This window comes from Podarcis pityusensis, assembly GCF_964106645.2.
Source record: "Podarcis pityusensis genome assembly, chromosome: 8".
Classification (NCBI taxonomy): Eukaryota; Metazoa; Chordata; class Lepidosauria; order Squamata; family Lacertidae; genus Podarcis; species Podarcis pityusensis.
In genome coordinates, this window is record NC_138033.1 from 37,763,290 (window position 1) to 37,780,068 (window position 16,779).

General features: G+C 44.7%; 1 protein-coding gene across 3 annotated transcripts in view; it reads left to right on the plus strand.

Annotated features, from left to right (window-relative positions):
* The window catches only part of HYDIN (HYDIN axonemal central pair apparatus protein), a 133,865-nt gene that overhangs the window by 105,630 nt on the left and 11,456 nt on the right, over positions 1-16,779 (plus strand). For all 3 annotated transcript variants that reach the window (XM_081016867.1, XM_081016868.1, XM_081016869.1), the window contains 14 exons: positions 1,955-2,097; positions 2,505-2,723; positions 3,586-3,746; positions 4,024-4,148; positions 5,124-5,349; positions 6,120-6,332; positions 7,470-7,605; positions 8,615-8,780; positions 9,272-9,419; positions 10,433-10,640; positions 12,136-12,357; positions 12,576-12,745; positions 14,308-14,506; positions 15,516-15,674. In XM_081016867.1, the coding sequence (XP_080872993.1) occupies positions 1,955-2,097; positions 2,505-2,723; positions 3,586-3,746; positions 4,024-4,148; positions 5,124-5,349; positions 6,120-6,332; positions 7,470-7,605; positions 8,615-8,780; positions 9,272-9,419; positions 10,433-10,640; positions 12,136-12,357; positions 12,576-12,745; positions 14,308-14,506; positions 15,516-15,674 (2,495 nt within the window). The remainder of the gene's footprint in view (positions 1-1,954; positions 2,098-2,504; positions 2,724-3,585; positions 3,747-4,023; positions 4,149-5,123; positions 5,350-6,119; positions 6,333-7,469; positions 7,606-8,614; positions 8,781-9,271; positions 9,420-10,432; positions 10,641-12,135; positions 12,358-12,575; positions 12,746-14,307; positions 14,507-15,515; positions 15,675-16,779) is intronic.

The following is a 16,779-nucleotide window of genomic DNA, read 5'->3' on the forward strand; positions in this document are numbered from 1 at the left end:
ATAATTCTTCTTGCATGGACAGCTCTCGAGGCCAACTTTATTTTTTTTATGTCTCAAGAATATAATTCTATTACAGAATAAAAACTAGTAACTGTATTCACATCTGATGCATAATGTAGTGGTTCTAGGGGTTGCTCGTGCGTAAGCCGGTGCCAACACCTGGCAGGGTTGCCTGAGTGAACCTTTTCTATCCGGACAGCCACTCACCCGTGGCTGTCTCAATCGCTGGCAGAATCCGTCAGTGGGCATTTCTTAAACTTCTTCCAGCAAAGAAGCTCTTTGACGCCTAGTCTCCTCTACTCTCTCTGCGCGAAAGCCTTCTGCGCAAGGAGGGCGTAGGCAGCGGAGGACCCCTACTCTCCCCACTGGTCCCCGGCAAAGAGTCATGGGACCGCCTCGCCGCTTCCCCCATCTGCCCCCCTTCTCCACTGGTGCTACGCTGATTCTCTTCCCCAGAAGATGGGCTGCCTCTCCCAATCCCGGGACGCTCTCTGGAATCCCTCTGGATCTTGCTCTCTCCCTCCGGCACTGATGGCAGTTCCCTGACACATAAGTAGACCCAACTAATGTGGTAAACATTCATGATATGAAGGCTATAATATTATTCATTTTTTATTGAAAATATTTCAATTAAACAAAATAAAGTGGAAAACAAGAAAAATGAAACAAATGGTGCATAAAAAGGGGGGAAACTCACTATAATGACATACATACTTATCTAATACAAAGGCATATAAATGAAATTAATATTCTAATACATACACGATTATTTATAATCTACTATATTTTTCATTAATGGCTTCCAAATGTCATAATAGTGATCCATAAACAGTCTATGTCTATAAGCTATTTGTTTGTATGTTGCAAGAGTTGTCATATATTCTATCCATTGATTAAAGGGGGCCATAGATTTATGGTTCCAGCAGTGGCGGAGGAAGAGGAGTGCGGGGCAAGCGCACCACCCCCGGCAGCGTGATCCCGGTGGGGTGCCATCGCAGCTGCCCCCCCGCCCGTGCTGGGCGCCACGTCCCCACAGGCGGCATACCACACCCCTGCCTGCTGTCCGCCCCCCGGTGCCGGAGCATGAAGCTCTGCCACTGGGTTCCAGTGGATCAATATCAGTCTTTTAGCCGTAGTGAAGGTGAAAATAATCCATTTATGCTAACCAGTTGTCAAATATAGTAGGTAGATATTAAAATAATACCGTCCTCTGACAATACTAGCTTTCCTCCCAAATTAATATTTATACACTCTAGCACTTTCTTCCAAAATTTCATAAGCATTGGACATTGCATGAACATACTTTTCAAAGAAGCATTATTACATCTACAACAGGTTGTCATAGATAGTCCCTTTCTATACAAACATTAGAGTCCAATAAATTCTAAATATTATATTTTGTAGTATAAGACACAATTTTAAATTCATCGACACCTTTGCTACAGAAGTTGATTTCTATATTTCCTAAGATAAAGAAAGTAGATTTATATCTATTTGCAGCAATACTTCTTCATACGTATTACTACATTGTTAAAAAACAAAACATAGGCAGCTTTTTTTTAGTAGTATCCCATGGTGGGCCAGATCCTGAGCCCCTTCTCCCCCAGCAGATCACTTTGAAAGGTTGGTGATGCACTGAGGAGATGGAAGCAAACTTGTGAACTTAGAAACCTGAGTTCTGAGCAGATGGAAAACAAAAGCAGGCAAGCAGCTCCAAACTGTAGTTTGGCAGCTATGCATATGGACCTTCAAACCATGATGTGGGTTCTTAACGTTCAGTGCATACCATGGTTGAGTGTGGCATTGAGTGTGGAATTGAGCTAATGGGCAAAGGGGCTTCAAGGATCAAGAAGGCAAGTGGGAAGTAAGAAGCTACGCCTTATGACAATGTCTTTATCACTGGGAGGCAACAAAAGCTGCCCTTGTTCAGAACACCTGGCCTCTTTCCCCACAGCTCCCCGAATAGATTGCGTCCAGTTTGGGGACTGTCACATTGGCAGGTCCTATCAGGCATCATGTACCATAACCAACCACAGCAAGTCAGATGTGATGAGATTTGAATGGCCGACTTCGGGTCCACTTCACTTCTCCCCACAGGTAGGTGGAGGCACCCCTGTCCTCAATTCTCCTTTGCTGCCAAAGCTCCCAGAGGCCCAAGGCTTTGCACCCCACTTATCTCTTGCAGGCTCCATTGTTACCAAAGGTGGGGGCAGGCTTCCACAATTGTTTAGTGTGGAATTGCCACATGTAGTCACAACTGGAATGAAAATATGTTTCAGCATGTTGAAGATCATGCAGGGGAGGCTGCAGCCTGAAGCTGCCATTGTGCTTTTCACCAGTGCTGAATTAATCCCTAAGGAGAAAAGTGCAGGTCACCATCAGCGTGCACTCAGTTTACTTTCAGGGCTGCCCAGTGATCAATGCAGGTCTTTTATGATCCTGCTATTTCTCCTTGGTTATCTTGCCAACATCTGACTCTCTGGTTCTCCACACCCCTCCCCTAGGTTGGCCATCTCCACAGCGGGTGCACCAAAAACATCACAGTAACCTTGAAATCTAGCCTCCCCGTCACACTGAAAGAACAGGCCATCAAGTGCAAGGTGACCAAGATTGCCTTCCAGCTGCCAGCTGACCAAGTGCCTGATTGGGACGATCGCCTCCACACTGTCAAATGGGTGGACATCTCAAAAAGTATCACGACAACACGCCCAACTAAGAAGAAGGTAAGAAACAAGGGAGCGAAGAGGTGCTCAGAGAGGTCTCATGCAGGCACTGATGGAGCTGAATTGAACAAGGCTAAATTCTGCAAGGGAATGAGGCTTCTAGGTCCAAGACAAATTGAAACAGGGGAGTTGCTGCATGTTGCACAGCTCAGGATTTGTTACATGACCTGCTGTAGCCTTTTGCTGTCCAGGAGATTCCTCTGCTGTTTTATTCTTTTGCTTGCTGCTTTGCCAGATATGAACCTCACCTGGCACTTGTTGGGCTCTGGGTTCAGGAGCTATACTCTCATCTGGAGATGTCAAAGGAAACAAATGCTATTTTCTTCCCAGATCTAATGGGTGATGAAAATGAAGCCTGTCCTTTTGGGATTTACATATTGCTTGGACTGAGTTACTTCCTTATCACCTGACCCGTGATGTTGTCCTAATTTGTTTAACTTCTTCATAAGGTTCCATTTTCCATTTACTTCCTTCCTTTTGTATTAGTTTTTCATATGTAACCCAATTTTTACTCATATTTATCTTTTTCACACTCATCGCTTCTAATGGGGACACCCATCGCTATGTTTCCTTTGCTGAATCTCACTGGCAAAGTGGCCTCTCCTTGTGCCTCCATCCACTTGCTGGCGGTAGTAATGCCCCTAAATACCAGTTACTGGAAACCACAGGAGGAAGAGAGTGCTGCGGCACTTGGTTCCTGCTTGCAGGCTTCCTATTGACCACTGTGAGAACAGGATGCTGGGTTAGATGAGCAACTGACCTGATCCTGAAGAGCTGTTCTTACGTTCTTAAGGTTGGAAACGAGCCACCTTGTGGTTGCTTCCTATTGTGGCTGCTTCCTATTGTTCTGCTGTTGGTGTAGGTGATTGAGACAGATCCGGAACCTGCTCACACGACTGTGGAAGACAGTGGCCGAGAACTGGAGCTCTGGGTGAGTGCCACTGTGGACTACGCACAATACAAAATGGAAGTGGAGACAGTGAACTTCAAGGACACTTTGCTGTTCCAGACGAGGGTGTACGAGTGAGTAACAAATATGCAGAATCTTGTTCAGAGGCTGCCTTCTATTTTTGGGACCCCCTTTTTGTGGAGCCCAGCTTCTCCTACCTTACAGTGTGCTGGACACATATACCTGCATTCCCATGGATGATTCATGCTTCAGGCCACCTTGCTTTCCCCAAACTCAGAGATGAAGAGGATTGAGTATATGTGACCAGAGCACAGTGACTCGTCTATTTCCTTTGTTCTGAGCCAGACCTCCCAATTTCCTCCTTTTCTCTTTGCCCTCTTGTTCTACCAGTGTGGAGCTCTCTAATACAGGGAACGTGCAGCTAGAATACACCTGGAATGTGGTCATGGAGGAGACCGGGAGGGCAGTCAACTTTGCTACTGAGGCTTTGGCAGCCAGCCCAGAAGGTGCAACAGGTAAGCCTTAGTGGGCTTCTCAGGCTCTACTTTCCACCACTTCTCAGGTGCCTTGAGAACATCCTCAGATCCTTCCCTTCTAGCTTGTGGAACATCACACACCCCTGCCTGTTGGCCCTTTCCTCTCATCTTTTTGGATCTTTCAAGACTGTTCTATATTTGCCTGGGACATTCAGGGCAGGTTGCAACAGGTAGGCTGTATCAGCCAGAAGGGAGTTACTTGCCAGGGGATGCTTTCTAGAGAGTTAATGGGGAACTTTTAGCTTGTCTGTATGCTTATTTAAAACATTTCTTTGGCAGTTCACAAGCATATAAATACATTTTCTATTTAAAAAACCCAGCACATTTGTAGTAAAGTCTTTCCTAACTTCACTACAACATTAAAATGCAATAAATGCATCCAGATTAAGCAAGACAATTTTTACAACAGCATCACAACAGAAAAGCAGCACACCACCCCTCCCCAGCTATCACAATATGGATCTCAACAGCTGCAATGCAACTTCATTTGAATATCTAAGCAGAGAAACAGGTCTATCTGCAAGAAGGCTTTCCTCCACATAACCTAGGCCAAGCTTGCTAAGGACTTGGCCCAGAAGCAAACACACAGGCAGCACAGTTCTTTTAAAAGTGGTGCTTCTTGCTCACAGTTGACCACTCCACTCAGTTGTGCCATTTCACTGCCTTCTGTGCAAGCTGCAGCTTCCAGGCCAACCCTAAACGTGGCATTTTTGCTCTATGTCTCAAGTGCTTGCTGTTGCCATCACCTCTTCCCCATAACATTCTCTGGAGCATGAACGACACTGGCCAGGGCAAACTTGCACACCAAGTCCCAGAGATGTTTGCCCTGGTAGCTGAGTTCATAACAAGCCATAATGTCCAGATGTGGAAAATAAATGGAAGGTCACAAAATGCTGCTTTGAATAATGCATTGAGAAGAAGCAGTTGTCTCAGCAAATTCTTCCTTCAACTCAGCGGAAGTTCCATCTGTTGCTTCCATCAAGACCGGGTCCAGCCGACGGTTCAGTCATTTTGAGAGTATGGTGGACAGCCTTTCTTCCTACGTGTCCCCAGCAGCCACTGGAGCCCCCTTCTTCATGGAGCCCAACTGTGGTACCATCCTTCCTAAGAGCTCCCAGACCCTCCAGGTGAAATTCTGTCCTCAGGAAGTGGGAGAGTTTGAGGGCCGCCTACTCTGCAGGTAAGGAGACTTCCCACAAATGCCATCCGCAAGTCCTGAGAGAGCAAATCTTCCCGACACTGCAGATGTTGTTACATCTTGCTCTCACCTTGAGTGCTTCCTTACACAGCTGCTGTCGTGTTCGGTGGGAGGCAGGCAGCATGGTCTGTGACTTCCTAACAAAATGGCTATTACCTAGGTTTAGAAGGCTCTGAACTTTGTTCTGTATGACTGCACAGAAATTATAATCACTATCTTTCTGGCATCAACACTGTCTCTCTGAATCCAGGGGAGGAGGAGCGGTGCAGAGGCAGCAACACAGGTTTCCTCTTACTTCATTGCCCTCTTTTGATGGACTTGGGATGGTGGCGGCTCAAGTGTTCCCATAAATAGGGGGGAAAGGCCTCCAACAACAGAGTTTTGACTCTCCCTGACAGTGCCACAAGTAGTTGAGCCTTATGCAGTGGAGGCCTACACCAGTCAAATGCTGAACTTATCTGAATAGTATATATATATCTGCTCAGTGGGACAAAATGCGGGTGAAGCTTTTGCTCATGCCTTAGAATGCCAGCAGATGCAAATGTGTATTAACCGCATAATGCTTGGTGAGAAACTGAGTAAAATGGGGATTTGTTAGTCCAGAAAGGGTGGTGATCACTGCCAAAGAGGCAGAAAAATAGCAAGAGAGTTTCCTTGTAGGGAAAAGATGGATCACATGCCATGTGTGGGGTAGGGAGTCCCAGAAATTAATTTTCATATTCCCTGTCAACCTGGGTCTTTTTTTCTTTCAGTATTTCTAACCTGAAGCCTGATGAGGAAGGCCCAGTTGTGGCTGTGAAGGCAAAGAGCCTCCTGCCCTACTGTCATTTTGAGCTGGAAGATTCCAATTACATCACTGCGCACAGACGCAACCAAGACTTGCGAGGGCCTGGTGGGATGAGCCTGGATGCCAACACCAAAGTGATTGAATTTACCTCTATAGGAGTGTACGTCAGGAACACCCGGTGAGTATCCAGTCAGTTCTTTGCATTGACTGCTTCATTCAAACACTCATAGGTGTTCTAAGCAGTGACTGGGAACATCCCTTGGACTTGGGCTTTCAGCCGAGAGAGCTGCTTTCCCTTTGGCAGTGTTGCATGCCCAGGATGGTGGGGCTGCTGGTGCAGCAGTTTATTCCACGGCTGCGTTTTTGCTATTTCTCCTTCCTGCGTGGCACACCAGCGCCAGTCATGACTCTGGAGAGGGTCTGAAGCAGCTACCTTGGAAGCATTTGCTAACATCTGAAAGTTTTGCATCAGTGCAAAAGCACCTACATAGAAAAAAGAATGTTTATCAGCAGAAAAGCACAAGAGGAATAAGGATATATCCTCAGTAGCTGGATGTTATCACTGCCTCCAAGGACCGTAGAGGAAATAGATGCTATTGAAAAAGATTTGTCAAAATGGATTATTCAACTGGTGTTCCCTCTTCTGATTAATATTATTTGGGCTGTTTTGCTGTATCTTTATTGATGTAATAAATCGGTCTTGTTATTGTTTATGCTTTGGCTTCTGGGAACCTTTACCATTGTTTTTCTTCATATAAAGCATGTCACTTATCTAATAAAAGTCAGGAGGCAGGGATTCAAGCTTGTGAATTTCATAACTTCACCCAGTAACTTGAGTTCTGGCTGACAGTGACCCACATGCTGAATTAGTGAATCAGGCACTTTTATTTGCATCCAGGCTTCAAGCTTTTATTGATGCGATCAGTCGATTAATCAACTAAAGTTTATTTGATTCACTGGTGGGGGCTGACTTTTAATCAGTAGCACTCTGAAAATGAAGGCACACTTGCTTATTTTTTATGTGGCTTTGTGATAGGCTTGTTACTGTAAAGGGAAAGAAAATCAAATGTTAAAAATAGTCTTTCTCTCTAAAATGAGTGATAGCTTTAAGAAATAAATTGTGTTGTACTTCACCACAAAAAAAACAAAAACCAAGCACATATCCTTGCACTAGACCTATGCAAAAGTGCATAAATGCAATTTGTTACTGAACTGGTTTCTTAAAAGAGAGATGAACAATCAACTAGACTTCCCCCCCCCCATTAGCTGACAGCCTAGCATGTCTCCGATGTCACTTCTTCCATGTCTTGGGTAGGAGCTTTGCCATCATGAACCCCACCAATGCCACCTACTCTTTCCAGTGGGTCTGTGAGCAGCAGGAGAACAAAGATTATGCTGCCTTCATCTGCTTTACGGAGCGAGGCCAGCTCCGGCCAGAGAAAAAAGTGGAGGTGAGTTGGCAGAGGGAATGCCAAGTTAGGGCCACCATTTCTTGCCTCTGAGTCTTCCTTGGCAAGGTTGTGGCCGCTCCTGGTTGCCTGTTCCTCTTGCAAGTATGGAATTCAGACAAACAAAGGGCGAGACATATATGGATGTGTCATATACATGTACCTTTTCCATGTGCCACTTCTGGTAGTTCTTATTCCAGCAAGCCAACACAGAAGCACATCTATTCTGGTAACAGTATGTGTTTTGAACCCACATGCATGTCTAGCACCCATGTGTATTCACACACACACTAAAGATAGGTTTAGGATCTTTTGCTGGAGTTATGACATGTGCTTGTTATGTGTTGACCCTTAACCTCATGCCCACAATAACTTATCACCCCAAGGAATAAAGAAAGCTTGGTTTATTATAGGAAACACAAGTGACAGAATATATAAATGTTGCTTCAGACAGCAAAATTACAAGTTAAGCAGGCAGCAACTACTACAGTGCACACTGCCCTTGACCTGAAGAGTGAAAGAGTCCCTGTTTTAAAAAGCCTATGGAAACATGGGTATGACAATTTTGCCAGCAAGACCCACACTAAGAGCAAGAAATGGAAAGGGAAGAATATATCTGGTGTAGGTGGGTTTTCATGAAGCAAGACACAGCGATAACAGCAAGAACCTTTATTGACCTACATAACTGTGGAAACAGGGACAAAGCAACTGCTTATAAAGTGAAGCAGGCCTGTGCTGTTCCTTGAGAGTGCTGAGAAAGAGAGTTCCTCAATGGAGCTATGATAGCTATTGACTATTGGAAAACCTGGGGTTTTAATAATATTTTTAGTCAATGCCTCCTAGTAGAGAAGGAAGATGCTGGCTGCAAAACTGGGGAAGTCCTTAGTGATGGTGTGTGTGTGGAAATACTTTTGAAAGCATTGTAGTAAAAGGCAGGGGGAAGGAGGTAGAAAACTGCCACTAGCAAGAACAGGGCTGTGCCAGAGGTTTCCAGTTGCCTTTTTACCTGTAGGTCATATTTGAATTCATCCCTCAACATCTGGACACCACAGAATCCTTTTGGACTTTCTTAATCCCTGAACACAACCTTTCTGTCCCATTCCTCTTGGTTGGCCACACCACGGATCCTGCTGTGTCTCTGGAGAGATCCCACCTGAACTTCCGCTCGCTCCTTATTGGTAAGGATAGACATGGGAGGCAGCGGGGGGGGGGGGGATCTGTCCATTTCAGTTTCTTATTTTCTCAGTCTGAATATCTATTTGCCATATTTCACACAATTTGTATAAATGTATGGTGCAATCTAATCATATTCTGCAATTTAATCTTAAAACGAATATTCATAAAAATTCTTTAGTATTTTGGTGCACAAAGAAATCAACTTTGCAAGGTAAGAACCAAATGGTCTTTCCCTTTAATATATACATTTTTGTTTATATATTATAGTTGAATATAATATAGTTTATATATTATAGTTGAATTGCAAAATTCAGAGACATGTGAATTTTAAAGGATAAATGTGTTTCATTTTGTGTAAGTTTTTATTGGGGAAAAATACAATTTACTCTTAGGCAGTAAAGATTCTGAGTAAATATAATTGGGAAGGCGGTGAGTTCTCTCTAGCAAACTGACTCAAACCCTAGCAATCTGTTGCTATTCCTCTCTTGCTAAGGACACGAGGCTCGTGAGAGCATCGACATTATCAACAATGAGAATGAGACCTACAATTTTTCCTTCAGAGAAGGCTCTCGTTTTTCAGAGGGGCGAATCAGCTGTCTAAAACTGCAGCCCATGGAAGGCTCAATCCCACCTCGTTCCAGGTAAAGGAGGATGTGGAGCTAGATAACAAGTGCCTTGAATGGCACATTCTTGGTACTCAGGGTGTCCCTGTTGATTGAATCATAGAATCATAGAATCATAGAGTTGGAATAGACCACAAGGGCCATCAAGTCCAACCCCCTGCCAAGCAGGAAACACCATCAGAGCACTCCTGACATATGGATGTCAAGCCTCTGCATAAAGACCTCCAAAGAAGGAGACTCCACCACACTCCTTGGCAGCAAATTCCACTGTCGAACAGCTCTTACTGTCAGGAAGTTCTTCCTAATGTTTAGGTGGAATCTTCTTTCTTGTAGTTTGGATCCATTGCTCCATGTCCGCTTCTCTGGAGCAGCAGAAAACAACCTTTCTCCCTCCTCTATATGACATCCTTTTATATATTTGAACATGGCTATCATATCACCCCTTAACCTCCTCTTCTCCAGGCTAAACATGCCCAGCTCCCTTAGCCGTTCCTCATAAGGCATCGTTTCCAGGCCTTTGACCATTTTGGTTGCCCTCCTCTGGACACGTTCCAGTTTGTCAGTGTCCTTCTTGAACTGTGGTGCCCAGAACTGGACACAGTACTCCAGGTGAGGTCTGACCAGAGCAGAATACAGTGGCACTATTACTTCCCTTGATCTAGATGCTATACTCCTATTGATGCAGCCCAGAATTGCATTGGCTTTTTTAGATTGGGAGCGAGCCAGACATTCCCTTCGTAAGATTCTTGTGTTTCTGGTCCCATGGCATCATCTGTAAAGCACTTGTTCTTTGGCCCCTTTCTCCCCTGCAACTTCACATTCTGCATTGCAGGGAAGGATTTTGGCTACAGGCTTAGCACAAAGCATGCATTGACATACATGCAATTTTCCGCAGGTTTATGAGGGGTTAACTGGTCTTGAAAAGCCCTCAGTGCTGAAAGGGCTCAGCATCCTACAGGATGCAGTTATCCTTGTGACTAGTTTTCTCAGTGCAACCAACCCCAACCAAATGTGTGGTGTTTTCTCACCAGGCTTCCTATTAGCATCTTATTCATGCCTAACCTGGAGGGCGAGGTAAACTTCAACTTGATCTGTGATGTCAAAAGAAAGAGCCAGCCCCTCTGTTTGAACATCAAAGCCACTGGCCACACCATGAATGTGTCTGTGAAGTGTCAGGAAAGTAGTGGTTTGCTTACTGAGCTGGACCCTGACCAGCCACACCGGATCAGCTTTCAAGAGGTGAGAGCCCAGGATTATCTTATCGCTACTTGACTCCAACAAGCATCAACAATTTGCAGAATTTTCCTCTGTCAGTTCCTCCATAGTGATGGCTTGAGAAACAGTGTCTTTAACAGCAAGCTGTGTTGATGGAAACATTTCCAAGCAGATTGGCTAGGCCGATCCCTAAGCATCAACATTGTGGATTCATTTGTAGGAAAGGTAGGGTCACAAACTGAGAGCGGTCCTTGCAGAAATGTATTCTGATCCTCTTTGGCAACACTCCAGGTGGTGACAAATTCCCTTCTCTCTCCCACTTCAGAAGGCTCGTATTATGCATGCAACTTGAGAAAAAAATCAAACTGAGCTCAGTGGAGCTTAGACCCTAGTGCAGAGGTGGGGCACGGGTGCCATTGGACTCTTAACACCTGAATGGCTTGGGTTACTGACATAGTTACTGACTGCCCTCTCCCACTTCATGGAGCCTGTTTGGCCCCCTGGTATACTACAGAGCTTAGGGCAAGGAAACAAGCTGGGAGACATCTTGAACGCAAGTGGAGGAAAGATCTGAATGAATGCAACTGAACACTGGTAAGGGCTCATTATCAAGCCTACCTAGTGGTTGTGAAGGCAGCAAAGAAAGCATACTTTGCTGCCTCCATTGCACCCTCATTATGTCCTCCTGCAGAGCTTTTCCAGGTTGTACAGGGCCTTTTACAGGCTGGCCCAAAGGAGGTTGGAGAACCAACGGTAGCTCGCTGTGACTTGTTTGCAAAGCATTTTGAGGATAAAATCACTTGCATCGACCAAGACCTTGACTCTGCTGTTATAGCAGATGAATCTCATGGGATGTCCAGAGCACTGTCTAGTCCTGTTGTGTTGGATGAGTTTCAGTTGGTAAGGTTTGAGGATGTGGACAAGGTGCTCGGATCGGTCAGGGCAACCACTTGCACTCTAGATCCTTGCTCCTCTTGGCTGATAAAAACCAACAGGGAGAGAACTGTTGGCTGGACCAGGGAGGTGATCTATGCCTCTTTATGAGAGGGGGTGGTCCCTGCCTGTTTGAAGGAGGCAATGGTAAAACCATTCCTTAAGAAACCTTCCCTGGATTCGGAAAACCTAACTACCGGCCAGTTGCTAATCTCCCTTTCCTGAACAAGGTTCTGGAGCGAGTGGTTGCAGACCAGATTCAGGCACTTTTGGAAAAAAACTGATTTTCTGGATCCATTTCAATCGGGGTTTAGGCCCGATTTTGGCACAGAAATGTCTTTGGATGCCCTGTATGATGACCTCTATCCAGAGAGACACAAGGGAAACATGTCCCTGTTAATTATTCTTGACCTCTCAGCAGCTTTTGATACCATCGACCATGGTATCCTTCTGGAGTGACTATCCAAACTAGGGGTGGGTGGCACCACTTTGTGGGTGGCACCACTAGCTCAAAGGAAGACAAGCCTATAACAAGCAGTGGCTCTGCAACAGTATTAATGCTGCATATTCTCTTTGCTCTGGACAGATGCAAGTCAGTGATTATGCTCAGTGCCATTTCTATATTCTGAATACTGGCAAATTTAACTTCAACTTCTCATGGGAACTTGACCTTGCCAAAGCAGTGCAGCAATATTTTGCCATCTCTCCAAATAACGAAGTAGTAGAAGCAGGGGATCGGACAGAGGTCCTGCTGTCCTTCCACCCGCTGAAGCCATGCACCTTAAAAGATGTGGAGCTGAAGCTGCAGGTAAGGAAGACCCAGGGTCGGTGGTGGTGGGTTTCTTCTGTTGTCTGACGAGAAGGTTTCAAATCACCCACTTAATAGTTACACCAAGGATATAAAAAAATAAAGCTTAGAACTCCCAGCACAATCAGATATTGTCTTAAAAATAAAATTAGCCAAGTATATATTAGTCTGACAACTAATCTGACCAGTTCTGAGGCAGCCTCTCTCTGTGCTCACAGATCAGCCATGGACCAACATTTACTTGTTTGCTGGAAGGCTCAGCTGTGAATCCCAGCATCCATTTCTCCCTCACCAAAGTAGAGTTTGGAAGCTGCTTCATCTACCAAGGTGGAATGACCGTTTCCAAACGAATCCTGACTGTCACGAATAAGGATGCCAAGGATGCAAGGTAAGCTGGACCAATGATGTGCCTCGCAGACACAGAGCACCATGCCAGATGTGCAGGAGGTAAATTCAGGTGCACAGCACCAGGAGTGGTGTGATGTTGGGCTACAGGCAGAGCAAAGAGCTAGCAGGGTGGAGGGCAAAAGCTGGGAGAATCAGAACCAAGAATCACAGGCAGGGAAGGTCAAATTGACCATTGCTCAGGCAAAGTCCCATGCCTGCCTTGGGAATTTATATAGCCCTATCAGCAAAGGGCAAATCAATACGCTACCTGGATCAGCGGACTCTCCTTAAGAGGCATCACAGCCCTGTCAACCTTTCAATCTGCAGCATCTGTTGGGGTTGCAATTAGAAGATCTCCAACTGCTTAGATGGGCTTTTTCGGATGAGCTAGCTGGTATCATTAGTAGTCCCAACCTCCATTTTCTGCCTCACTTGTTGAAGGCAGAAGGCAATTTTGGAAAGTATAAACCTCACCCCTGATGTGGTAGTTGACAAATGTGTGATGCCCCATTTGCACAGGCACATTAGCAGTCAGGAAGGGATGAATGTGTGACACAACACTTTGTATCATGTCTTCTCTCTCTTTGCCTGCTCCAACTCTGCCCTGGGAGGGGCTCCTTGTGCTCTAGTGCCTTGCCTCAACATTGTCAGTGGAGGCGACAGCGTTGGTTTGTCAAAAGCCCAAAGCACTGTGCATCTCTCCACTGAGAGCAGCTATTAGCCCAAGAAAAAATGCACATAGCAGAAGCACAGAGAGTTGGAACAGACATTAGAGCTGATCACTGTATGGAGAGGGGGGGGGGGGAGGAAGATTGTGGAGACTGTGAGAGGGTAAAAAGGAGAGGAGTGAAGTTCAACCCCTGTCACACTCATTTGCTTTTTGAAAATGTAGCTTAATAATTCCAAATAAGTGGCATGGATTAAATAGGCGGCATGACACAGGGCAGTTGATACAGAATTAATTAGTTTTACCATCTATATGGCAACCCTGCTACTTTTAGCTGTCAGTGATACAGATATTATAACCAGAAAGCAAATAATACAGTATACAAATAATTATAAACCCAAGTTAAATAATTAAATAAAATGATGAGGCAGGTTAATAAATAATTAAGTAAATGATTAAGTAAAAAGTTAACTGGGTAGGCAAATCAGCACACAACATATCAGTCACATGTAAATCAATTAAAATGTGCTGTAAAAAGTATAAATTGTCACATTGTATACATAAAGATTAACCTAAACCTTAAATATAAGTTTCTTCTGAGCAACATATAGAACTCTTACAAAACAGGAAAAGAGTTATAACCTGGCACTCCTTGATATTTATTCCAAAAATCCCTTTTTTCAGTCATATTTGTGGTCCACACGTCAAACTGTTGGAAAGCTGCTCATCTTTCAGAGTCAGAGGCACCTTTTTGGAGAAAGAATCTTTCTGTTTCAAAATGTGGTATCAGTGCCACCTAAGTCTAGAACCTAGTAGGGGCTCAGGCAGGCTTTGTGGCTGGAGAGAATGACCACCACTCTGTAAGGCTGATGATAGTCTCTTCTGCCTCTTCATAGCCTGGAATGCTTGTTCACCAACACAGCTTACCTCGAGGTTGGCTTCCATGCTGAAGTGCTGGGTGCTGGAGGAAAGGCAGAGATTCCAATCACCTTCTATCCCCGAGAGGCCATTTCCTACCATGAGGTCATCACTTTTGAAATCAATGGGGTCTTGCAGCGTAATATTGAGGTCTTCGGGAAGGGCATTGAGATGAAGGTGAGACTGAGTGAGTGTCCTGGACCTCTGGGCTCCACAGCCAGAGAGGCCAAATTAAGACTTCAGCTTTTGTGCCTCTTATAAGATGCAGCTCAAATACGTTATTCTTTAGGCAAGTGGGATATTTTTTTAGGAGCTGTATCTTATTTATCTTTATTGAATTGGCTTCCTTCAGCCTTGCATTTGTTGGGTTTCTACAGTCAAATCTAAGTTGAAAGCAAGGAAAAGATCCTCCAAACGAGCAGAGGCTGCTTCTAAATTTTTACATTGAGATAGAAGAGTTAGCACTGACATGGTCATTAACTGAGGTGTGCAGAGTGGGGCAGAGCCTACTAAGTTCTTGCAAATACACAGTGACATGAAAGTGGTTGCAGACAGGGTAGGAGCAAAGCAACATGGTTAGAACTGTTGAAAGTCTCCTCCCTGGGCTGAATATGAGATTGTTGAATTAGGCACTTCTGAAACAACATTGCATCACAGTCAGGGATATCCAAAGCTCACAATGGAAGGAGGATAGATGTTCACGACAGGGATGGGGATCATCTGTGCCCCAACTTCCAGCAGCCAGCAGGACCAGTGCTCAAGGACTGCAGGAGCTGTTGCCCAGTACGTTCTCCACCTCTGCTTGGTGACATGCTAGGCCAGAGGGAAATGGTGAGGAGTTTGACTTTCCATCACTGAAGAAAATCTGGAGATCTTGGAAGGAGACAGGGGGACTGAGGCATCTGAAAGGGAGCATCAGCACCTTCTTCAGGGCAATCCAGACATCATGAAGGCACAATTTTTTTGAGTTTTTTCTGCTTTCAGCATAATCACTCACCTGCTGTTTTTTCCTAAAAGACAATGTTGTTTTCTCAACCTTGAGCCATTCATGCACTCTCTTGGTGTCCTTTTCTCCTCATGTCTAATTGTTTTATAGACCCTTTATCACACTAGCCTGCGCCATTTTCTTACCTCTTTTTCCTGCTCCATTTCAGTTGTCCCTACTGTGTGTTTTCTTTGCCCACAGATAGAGGTTGCAGAACCTCACAACAAAGTGCTGAAATTTGGAGCTGTCCCTCCAGGGCACAGTGTGAAGAAGATGGTGACGATAGTGAACCGCAGTGTCACTTTTGTCACCTTCAACCTAAATTTCATGTACTCTGCATCAGAGTTGCAGGAACAGAAGGTAAGGGCCCCCCCACTCTCCTGCCATGGGCCCCCTGCACCACTGGTCATTCTAACATAAGGGATTGTGTTCTTAATACTGTGATGCATTTCTATATTCAGTGGCTTAAACACTCCCCCCCCCTTGTAGGATTGCATATGCGAAATTGCTGAGAAAGAATTCAGATTAATAAGTAAGGCTACAATCCATTATTAGCTCAGAAAAGTTAAGACTTGGATATTGTTCACCTGACTCTATTTTGAGTGAAGGAAGAAATGCTATTGCATAGCAGAATCATTAACCAAAAATGTCTTACCAGTCAAATTTGGCTTCTGGAACACTGCCAAAGCTAAACCAGGCAAACTCTCACCAAAGAGGGCCCTCCCAAACATAATGTATTTTCTGGCTTTCCTCTCCTTTTGACAACACATGGGAAGCCTGGAGGGCTTTTGTAGTTGGTTACCTTAGGAGGGGAGAACTCTGGCAAAACTTGGATTCTGCTCCAGTTTGGGCACTTTGAACTGGGTTTGAACAACTTCAGGTATATTTTATGCAGACTAATGTTATAACTTATTTTTTTCTTCAACTGCACTCCTGTGAAATTATGACTGGTTCTATTAGCCTTGTGATCTAAATGGAACCTCCATGTTCAAGCAGTACCATATGCTGGTGGAAAGCAAGGAAAATGAGAAATATGAGTGGTTTGGTTATTTCTAAAAATGGTTGGCTAGCAGACCAGGTAGCCTGGTCTCTACTGGGGCAATTGAATTGCTTCCCATTTATCTGGCAGGACCTTTAACAACTGCATAAGGAGAAATACGAAGCACTGTCTGTCCTACCTAGTAAGAGTGTCAAAGTTTATAACTGAGATGTTTGTTTGGATATCACATTTCACAGTTCTGAAAATTCATACCCATTTTAGATAGAATCCATCTCCCCTCTGAAGTTCAGCCCAGTGTTGACCCTCCTTGACACAACTGCCTCCAATCCAAGATCACCAAATGGCTATGTTTGCATCAGGAAGATTTCATTGGTCCTTTAGACTTTGGATATAGCTATAGCAGTATCCTAGGCATAAGGGCCCCTGGGAGCTTTAGTTCCCAAAGATGTCCCATTAGCATCATCA